The sequence below is a fragment of the Papaver somniferum genome, chromosome 2 (genome assembly GCF_003573695.1).
Source record: "Papaver somniferum cultivar HN1 chromosome 2, ASM357369v1, whole genome shotgun sequence".
In the NCBI taxonomy this organism is placed as follows: Eukaryota; Viridiplantae; Streptophyta; class Magnoliopsida; order Ranunculales; family Papaveraceae; genus Papaver; species Papaver somniferum.
Window position 1 is genome coordinate 144,560,524 of NC_039359.1, and position 10,964 is coordinate 144,571,487.

Sequence of the window (10,964 nt, forward strand, 5' to 3'; positions counted from 1 at the left end):
GATAAGATGGAGAATCAGACACCAAAAAAACATGTTAATCTGATTTGTGGTAAGAGTGCTAGAATCGAAATCTTAGAAAATCGTAGTTGAATAGATTCTAGGCATAAAACAAGACACCAAAACTACACATGTGAACATGTATAAACCAAATAATAACTCATTTGATTGAAACAGGCCATGAACTACACAAAATGGTGGTAGCTCATGTCTCATTTTCCTTAAAAGTGGTATTATTTATTACTCCCTCCGTTACTTTTTAATAGGCCAGTTTTTATAAATAAATATTTCAAAAAATAGGCCAGTTTCCTAATGAGAAAAGTCAATGTTATTTTAATTTTCTCCACCACTTTTATTTTAATTTTTTTTGATGACAAGTGTTATGTGGACCATTTCACTTATTTCTTTGGCTGACAAGTGTCATGGGGACCATTTCACTTCACTTCTTTTATTGACAAGTGTCTAGAGGACCACTTTCAATAATTAGTTCTCTTAATTTCTTTAATTTTCTCAAAAAAAAAAACTGGCCTATTAAAAAGTAACGAAGAGACAAGAAATTCCCATTCATTTATAATCACTAATTTTCTCCTTGGATAGGTTCCATAAACAAAATGATAGAGATTTTCCCTAGGTGGTGGGACTTAGATCATTTTTAGCCCGTTAACATATATTGAGAATGTCGTGTTTCAGCCCTGACTGAGCGTTCTTACACTTGTGACAACTTTCCAAGGGATTTCTAGGCGCCTAACATTATGTGTGCATCTAGCCTATCGAAGTCTCTCCCATAATTTATCTCAAGTGTTGAGTTGGATATCTAGAATCCACCCATCCATGACATTTACATATCAGACCGGCCACTTTCTACGTAAAGTCACTCAGAGTAAATGAACATGGCTGCATGATAAAAATGGAAGCACTCTATTTAGGACTCACACTTGATCATCATCAAGTTCTTAAGAAACACCAAAAGTATCACTTCAAATGTAGTTAGAGAGAATAACAAGATACCAAAGAAAGACAAATATGTCCAAACCATAAAAAGGTCCCCTCTTATCTCAAGTTTCCTGACAAAGAGAGAATTAGTTGGCCTAATCTAAGTAATTAACCTCAAAAATTCAAAAAACAAGAAACAAGAAAAGCAAGAATTAATGGAATCTTGCTTGCTTCCTAACCTGTGGATAGCCTTAATTTGGTCGGTTTTCATTTCCTTATCCTTCCCAGTGTACCACTAGAAAGGAACCTTGAACCGGATTGGAGGAGTGTTTGTTAATATTACAGTATTATTTTATTTTAATGTATTTAAGTCGGTGACAATCGAGTCAGACATTTCATTTGACTAGGACCCAAGTCAGATGCAGGCATAATTAATTATTGAAGATGCAAGCAAGAGGGAGATAGTTTTTCATGAACTATTGTGGAATGTATAGCGGACATGAATAAGGTGGGTTTCCTTTTCACAAGAAACGATAACAAGATTGAGTTTACTTATTCGTATCATCACACAGTGACCTTACTGGACGTCCGCAAAAAGGCTGAATCATTAAACAGCTAAGCCCCAAAAGATTTACTCATCATAACAGGAATTTACAAATGGAATTATCAAAATTCTAATCTATTTATAATAGTGGCCGTAACCAACTTCCTTCAAGAGTTGTATTTTGTCTTTCTTGATTACATTTAACAACCGGATATTGCTTGATTCAATATTGTCTTGGGCTAGCTAGTTCTTTTTGTAGGTTTCAGATAACACTAATTGGTCCAGTTAAGAGAGATCTTGTTGTTGCTGTTGTTGTTGAGGATTGATTTTGATCCAATGATCTTGGAGCAGCAAGTGTAAGCTCTAGATTTGGTGTTGTTGTTCGAAACTCAGGCACTGTTACAAACGAAGATAATATAGGTTGAGGCTGAAATGAAACATTTCCCCATAACGGCACCGGAGTATAACTCGGCGAAAACCGAGTACAGTTTCTATCTTGATCATTCCTTGTTGTCGCTGTTTTTACTGGTGAATGTGTGTCTATCATAGGCTGAGGAATACTAATTCTTTGATGAACTTCACTTTTTTGGGGTACTGTTTTTGCATCTAGTGTTAGACTTGAAAAATCATCAGAGCTACTGCAACTCCCAATCTGTGAAACATACAAACGCATAAAACATCAGATTCAGTTTGAAAATGATTGTATAATCAATATTTAATAAAAGAAGATACGGCCGGCTGGCCGGAGGGTTATATACGTACCACGTCGAAGAGGCTTGACCGGCGTTTTTTCTTGTTAAGACTAGTTTGTCTAAGGAAATATTTTTGGGCATGACTAGCAACTTGAGTTGGAGTTCTGGTAGTTACAAAGTTTCTTGAAATTCCTCTCCAATCACCTTTGCCAAGTTTTTCAAGACCAGTTAAGAATATCCTGTGTTCTTCTTCTGTCCATGCTACTCCTGAACATCAAAACAAACTATCATTTAGATGACTTGAAAAATTGAAATTCAAGAGAATGAAACCATATTCGGAACACAATTAATACAACTAATAATATTATACCTTTCTTTCGTTCTTGATGATTTCTTGCAATGAGACCATCAGAAAGATACCCTCCATGAGAAATTGTCTCATCATTACTATTGACGAAAACGCGACACGAAGAAGAAGCTGATGAAGAAGATATACAATCCATACTGAAACTTTTCTTCATGGGAATTAATGAAGAGAAGCATGAAGAAGAAGTTGTAGAAGAGGTAGAAGAAGAAGAGGAGCAAGGAGGAGGAGGAGAAGTATGTATGTCAAGTTGAACACCAAAGAGTTTGAGTCCACTACCAATACCAGTACCACCATTTGTTCCTTTGTAATTGCTACAAGTCCTTGAATTGTGACCCATGTTCCCACAATGTGAGCATTTTCTTGCCATCTTCACTAAGACAAGAAGAATCAAAATCAAACAACAACAACCAACGCCTACAAAAGAGTCAGAGAAGGCAGAAAGAGAAAGAGGGAGACTAGAGTTGTTTCACAGAAAACTTGATATGGTGTTTGGTCTTTATATATTGTGATGGGATGAGGTTGGTTGATTCATTTACTTACAAACACTAATCTAGGAAAGGATTGGATGTATCATGTGCCCATTATTATATATAGATATATTAACACCTCTATTTCTTTGTCTCTATTTTAGTATATTTCTCTCTAGTGTCCTAGTTTCTTTACAAAGATGCAAATTTACCTATAAAAGTTGATTGTTCAAATATGAAAAGTTGACTGAGATATATTTCAAAGCGTGTCATTTTCATTTTTTCAGGTCATATGTGAAGCAAAAACAACTCAAGAGAGCTGTTTTGGAGCAGACCTCAAAGATATGACTGATAGCAAGTTATCAAAATGTTAAGCAAACCCAAAACTAGCTAGTTGAAAAGAAGTCTCTAATTAACTTGATTAGTACTCCTCCGTCCAAATTACATAGCCGTGGAAGAGGAATTTCTTAGATCAAACTGACAGCGCACAAAAAAGTCCTATAGTAATAGAACCCGAAGGAATCTTGTCTTTAATGATTAGTATATATCCTGGTACAATCACATGGAGAAATCTCTAGGGTTTCTTGTGATAACTCTTTTAATTAAATTGTTGTTGGATTGGCCAACACCAGGAAGAATTGAACCTCAGTTTGTGATTGTGAGGTGAATTAATGTCCGGCCACTTGACCATCTTGGGGGTTATGGGTCAAGAATTATTGATAAGTAATTAACATGAAGGTAGGTAACTTAAGTAGTTGGAATTAGTTCAAATGGAAGAAGAAACTGCCGAACAAAAATGAAACTTTCTGTAAATACATGATTTTAACCAGAAGTCGAAGACAACAATGGGGGCTCCGTGTATGAGCTGAAGCCGCCATTGGCAGAGCCGGGGTTGCCACAAGCGGGCTCGTGACACAAATAAGTTGCCCCAGAGGGAGGTTGCCTCAAGGATAACAACTGTGGAGTGCCTAAATGATCATAATTGTAATAGTACATGTGTACGGCTAATAATAGAAGATTTACTAAGAAAGGCATAAAAGTACACGTGTATGGTATCTAGATGTAAGGATTTGCCTATAAAAGGAGATAATCCTCCAAGAGAAAGTCAAAGTGCTCCAGATAATTGTATTGTGTGTTGGGATTAGTCTCCATTATCCTATAATAATATTTGGGTGTTTACATTTGGCGACTTCACTGGGGACTAGTCCTCGACACCAATATAATTCTGATGGAGTCCCCGTCTAGAAATAATTTGAATGATATAGACCCGGAACCTCTCGCTATAGAAACGAGAGGACCGGCAATAGTATCGGGTGCACATAGAACGTCGAGTTGACAAATAAATCCTGAGTTTGGAATGCCACTGGCGGAAGAGTCAGGGGGTCAAACAAATCTACCCGGGACTGTGTCTAGGCGTGTTGAAGAAATCCAACAAGTGCCAACTGGGGCAAACAAACCAAATACACCAGCTCACGAACAACCATCACTCGACCCGCGTCAGCTCGAGATACAACAAATGCGCCAAGAGTTGGCCACCTTAGACAAGAGGAGGTTGGTCCTAATGGAAAAAATATCTTCTCTACCACCTGGGGGCGACGACGAAGATTCTGAGCCCATCGAGGTTCCTCAGCATCCACTCTTACTACAAAGCAGAATTCAACGGAATCCTCTTAGGAGACGACTTTCATCTGTGAGGTTGAACCCTCAGCGGAGCGAGACACCGGGGTCTGTCCATATGCTGAAAGAGGGCTCTCGAAACTTAGAGGGACAACCCATCAGGGAAACGGATCAAGACGCTATGACGGAGGAACATGTTTCCAAATACCTCGAGGAGCACTATGGACTGACCCAACCCACGGCAAACTTCACTATGCAATCCCCTTTTACCCGAGGCTTATTGGACAATTCGATGCCACTAGCGCACAAACAACCTAAATTTCAATTATTTGATGGTTCAGGAAATGCGACGGAACATGTATTTCGCTTCCTTATGAGTCTGAACGGGCATGCCACAAATAATTTTATTTGTCGCAGAGAGTTTGGAAAATCACTCACCTGGGCAGATTTCTCCTGGCTTGTGGGACTCGAAGAAAACAATATCTCGTCATGGGATTAAACATGAGTTCAATTTATGAAAAAGTTCTACTCTCTACAAAAACAACTTACTATCTCAGATATTTGCAACCATAAGTTTAAGCAGGGAGCAAAATATTTAGATTTTGCTAAGAGTTTCCGGGGGGAGTGTCTGCGTAGCAATGTGAAAATTCCCAAGAGAGAACTTGTCAAGATAGGCATCAGTCGACTGCCAGCAGAACTCAGCTTTATCCTGTCAGCTGTTAGATTAGAAACTTTTGTTGTCTTCGAAAACACATGTTCCCGGGCAGACGATGCAGCGGAATTCAAAGAGTCTGAAGTCAAGCAATGGGGGCACTCAGTGGCATACGCGAAAGACGAAAGAACTAATGGTCAAGGGAAGATACCAGTTAATTTTAGATACGGGAAAGGTTATAGGAGGAACAGCGACTCAAGTGAGACAGTTGAACCGCCAGACTTCCCATGCCCCTTAGAAGTCGCGATCGAACTTTTGGAAGAATGGTTTAAAGATGGGGATAAAACCCTTCTATCCCCGGCAAAAGAACCAACAGAACAAGATAGATGTCACCCAAGGTACTGCCATTTTCACCAAAAGGTAGAGCACGCAACCAAAAATTGCAGAACTTTCAAGTGGAAAATCCACAACATGCAAAGAAGTGGGGAACTCGACTTCGGCCCGGAAATGCACATCCAAAAGGATCCATTACCACGGCAAGATTTCACGATCACGCATGAAGATCCTGTAGCAACATCAGAGGAAGTATCTGTTGTGTCTGAAGCGGACAATTATGAATACATTGCGGCCGCAGTCGCCAAGAAACCGTTGTTTGCAGCATTCTTCGACACTTTAAATTTCACCGCTGAGCAACGTCAAATCGCGTCAATCATATTAACTAGGATAGCCGCGAATGAAGAAATACATCAATACCTAGATCGTCGATACCCACTTCCTACTGACATCATCACCTTTTCAGAAAAAGACCGAACATCGGATTGTGATCATACTAGGCCTTTATATGTTACATTGGGAATCCGAAAGCATAATTTCAAGAGAGCTTTCATCGACACGGGAGAGTCACTCAACCTAATTCCTTTACACATTGCTGAGAGTATCGGAGTCAAGGAAGAAGACATCAACAAATTCACCACTAACATTCAAGGTTTTGGAGGACTCACGCAACAAACAATAGGGACCGTCAAATTGAATATCTAAGTAGGGCCTATCCAAGCTAGTGAACCCTTTTATGTCATGGATGTGCACCCAGCTTACCATCTACTCCTGGGGAGGTCGTGGCTGCACAAACACGGGGTTGTGCCGTCTACCTACCACCAGTGCATTAAGTTCATTCTGAAACAGAAGCAGAAGCGATTCCCAGCCTCGGTCAACCCATTTACGACTGAGGAGGCACACTTGGCAGAGCGGATTTTTACAACGGATTAAGTGAACCAAGCGAGGTAGTTACACACATATACTCGACCCCGATCTCGGATTGGGAAACTACCTGTGCCAACCCGGTCGCGGATACTTCTGTTAAGCGCACACAAGTTCATAAGGATGAGAGGAGGCAGTTTCGGAAAACAACCCGCCCAGACGGTGGACATGTTTACAAACGATAAGAAAGCCGAACGTGTATTAACAAATCCTTCAATAAGACTCCCTATGAGAAACACCTAAAAGCAAAGGGGGGAATACTTTGGGGCTCACGGAAAATGAATAATTCTAATCCTTGTAAACAACAATGCCATTTAATAAAAGGCTTCATCCACTTATTCTACAGTCTTTCTATATCCTTTACCTCTTTTAGAAGGGTGACTTAGAATCACCAAAAGAGAGTAATGCAACCACCTCATGGATAACCTCATCCTGCACGACTAAATCCGAGAAAGGATCCAGAATCTAACCACAGTATCTTTGTATAAAAGAAAATCTTAAAATAATGACTAAAGGGTTTAAACCATCCCCACTAACAAGCTTAGACTACCCATTTGGTTTATAACCATCCAGGCTCATAACCCCGGCTTACCACTTTAAAGGCGTGTTCAAAACACAAGACACGAGCATACAGAAAAATATATAAAGAAAGAGAAGATTACAAACATCAAATGAGACTAGCCAATTCATCACGCGCTTGAAATAAAGCAATCCTTGAATGACACAAAGCAATCTCCATATACCGAACAAGGAAAAGAACGCAACCCGCTATGCCTTCTGTGCGAGACGAACATCATCATTGGACACATCCACCAAAGATCTTGTCTGCAATGATTTGGTCAGATTACTTTCCGCTGTTGCAATTGAATCTTGATCTTCCGCTGATAAACATCTGAAATGACTAATGACCAATTCTAACACACCAATCAACCGAGTCAGCAAAGATACCTCCAGAATGAGTCTAACACGACTCGACATTTTCAAGCAATGGTTTTACCAATACAAATCAACACAATACACAATCAAAGCATACATCTGTTTATAAATCCATTCATACACGTTAACCAAATTAGATTGTGAAATTACCCAAAATATCCGATAAACACACAAACATATCCATAATGTTTAGCAATGAGAAAGAGAGAAGACATGACACGAAATCCAAGGACAGAATGGCAACAAATTGGACATAACAACGTCATTCAAAACTAGCTAACTTAGCTTCCTTGTCAGCTAATTCCTTCCGCTTCGACTCCAGCCGCGAAGAAGCGGCAGAAACCTCGGCAGCAATCCTAGACGCCTCAGCAGTTATCCGCATTTGCTCCTTCTGTTGCTCTTTTAATATTTGAGTTTCCGCCTTCACCTCCGCTTTCAAGCTCGTGATCTCACCCGGAAGCACTAGCTGACGACCTGCCCTCCTATCCTCCAACTCCTTGAACAACTCCTCAATCCAACCCATCTTAAAATGCAACAGTTGCGGCAAACCGAAACTACTTCTCCACGCCTCCAAAATGGTAACAGAAGAAAACACATCACCAAACTCAACCATCTCCTTAGCGGCAGCAACCAAAGTGGACACACTGGATATCAAAGTGTTCCGATCTGACAGCACCTCTGTACTTGCCACATGACCATGGCTCTCCACAACCTCTTTATAATACTCTCTCAACTCCGGGGGCACAAGAAAGTTGTAGACTGGAATATAATGAGAGTAAGTACCGACCACAGTAGCTGCATTCCCCTTGAAAGCAAACCAGGTGGCCTGGCCAACCAATGAACTGGGGATGCCTATAGCCGGAGGAGGGATTGGGTCAGGATACCTTGACCCAGACATCATCTGACCACCATGCTGCTTCCTCTTCCTGGAATTGTTTTGTTCCGCCGACTTCTCAGCACGACCCATGGCTACACCCTGATGAACAAAATCAAGGACGCAATGAATCACCATCCGGAAGAGAGATTCAAAAATAAAAACTGAAGTGTACAATGTTTTACCAGAAAACTTGAACCGGAAAAAGAATGTCGAGGACTCAACGTCTCACCAACTTGTGAACCTACAGCAGCAAGAGAGAGGTTTTCAATGATAAACTAAACAATCTCGCTCTCTTTCGACATGCAAAGCAGCCTATTTATAAGACAGAGGAACATGAATGACGTGGATGGTACGTTGACTGAATTTTTACAAACTTTATGACAACCACGTGGAACCATGATGCTTAAACAAACTATGCAAAAAACCAATTCTACCTCCTTGACCTTCGGAAGATGTTGCCGACTCTCCACTATTTGGAATCCTAAATCGGGGCCACGACAAAGGCTTCAACAATGAACAACCACGCATCAGCTATGCACAATGAAAAGTAAAAAAAAAAAAAGAAAAAAAAAAGAAGAACTTAGAATTGAAAATTCACCTGGGAAATGACAACAATTTTATTCTTCCCCTTCTGAGCAACCCCGCTATTCTTCCCTCTTGACCCGGACTTTATACCGGCAGCAGCAGCAATCTCTGGAGCAAGCTTGATATGACCCCGGGCCTTCAATTCGTGCGGGCTAACCGCCCCCCGCAGGATCAGCAATATCACACACGAACTCCATCATCCGGGTCAATTGATTATACCAGTTTGTACACCAGGTTTGTGTAAACTTCGGGGGAACTTTAGTCGAGGGAACTGACATAACGAAAGAACGATCACGGCAATACCGAGGGCCATCAGGTTTAAAGACAAACCGTTGATAACAATTCTTCACCAATTCAATATCATCATCCGGGGGAAACATCGGGTCCTGTATAGACGCCAAACCTTGATCATAAACTAATTGCCTAGCAACCCTGTCAACATTTTAACCAACAACACAAAACCTCCCCTCAAAATAACCCGGGATGAATCCCGGGGTAGCCATCGCCACGAAATCCCATTCATCATCATCAAGATCAGAGTTCTCCGAATCTAATGAGTCACCAAAGAAAAGAAACGAAGGACCAATGAACAAAGCCGACCGAGGAACATCATCGTATGGGCATGCCCGGAACGATTGCAAATCATCTACTATCCACATAAATTCATCGGTCTTCTTCTTTATATGTTGTTTCTCATACAGAGCAGTCCGGGGGAGCCGAATTTGGGGGTAGGGCGTACTCGCCCAGAAGTATTGACGACTCCTTCACTCCTTATGGCTAATGTATTAACCTCAGACCTACTAACAGGAAAACGCTCCCAGAACCACATCTGCAAAAAACTTGTAGGCACAAAACTTTCGATCACATGCTGAGAGCTGTTTGCGGCTTTTATATCCGCAATAAGAGTATCCAAATGACGATACACACCGCCCAGAAACATGGGAGCTAACCCCGCGAACCATCTTAACAGCTAATCGAAAAACATCTTCCAGGATAATATCCCTAGGAGAACACTCAAAGAAGTCATGAATTAGCCAGTACGATAAGAATGCAGCCAACTCGACATCATCTTTACGACCGTGATAAGGAGGATCGTAGGATTTCACAATGGAAGGGAGATCTTTTCGATTCGCGGGTTCAGTCACGCGGGGTGCCCAATAACTCATCCAGCCTGAAGTAGAGGAACGCTTCTCTCCCCGAACAGATCCCTCGGCATCCCCGGGGGCGCCTTTGCGTCCTATGAGCTTACGGACTGCCACTAATTCATTAAAAAGATTTGCATCTTCTGAAGACAGATTTTCGGGGTTAGCCTCTTCAAAATCATGGGAACTATGGACATGAAACCCCGTTAAAGCGACAACATCTTCTAAGGTAGGAGAAGCTTCTCCCCGTGCAAAAACTAAAGTATGAACACCAGCAACCCATCGAAGACAGGCATAGGGGAGGGCTTTATTAGATCGAAAAATACTACGATGAGCGGATATCTCCAAAGCCTGTTCAATACCGAGATCACGAATGCACTCAGCGTGATATGGTTTTGACATCGTAATGTTTCCATGACGACCACTCATAACTAACAAGGGTTGTAGAAGCAAACTCTATAGTTGGACTCCGGTAGTCTCCGCGTTCAATACAAAGCCGGGGTAAGCTCTCAAGAGGAAGATCATCGGGGAGATAAGCTTCAGGGATCATTAGGGTTCTACTATTATCAATAGAATGAAACCCTGCGAGGCTCCACTTGGAAATAAATCTGTCCTCAAAAATAGACCCGGAATTGTCAATTTTGTGAGCCTCTGGCCCGAATAACCGGTCTTTCCTCATTTACGCGGAAGTCCCCGCTGATATTGATTTACCTACACCAGATGTTGGTTTCTCCATCTTTTATCCGGGGTAAACTACACTATCGGGAAAGGCATATAGCAAGAGAGAAAAGGAAAGAGAGAGAGAAAGGAAAAGGAAAAGATGCCAAAATCGAAGTGAAGAAAAAGGAAGAGGGAACGGGTCCTTATATACCTAAGTTGGAGTTGGAAGACGAAGAGT

At 41.2% G+C, this 10,964-nt stretch overlaps 1 protein-coding gene across 1 annotated transcript; it reads right to left on the reverse strand.

The window, feature by feature from the left end:
- Positions 1 to 1,517: 1,517 nt before the first annotated feature.
- On the reverse strand, positions 1,518 to 3,043 carry LOC113349344 (transcription factor KUA1-like). Its single transcript, XM_026593317.1, has 3 exons — positions 2,537 to 3,043; positions 2,237 to 2,433; positions 1,518 to 2,126 (listed from the first exon to the last, which is right to left on the reverse strand). Exons 1-3 carry the CDS (start codon positions 2,898 to 2,900, stop codon positions 1,737 to 1,739), a joined length of 951 nt encoding a protein of 316 aa, XP_026449102.1. The 5' UTR covers positions 2,901 to 3,043; the 3' UTR covers positions 1,518 to 1,736.
- Positions 3,044 to 10,964: the final 7,921 nt, after the last annotated feature.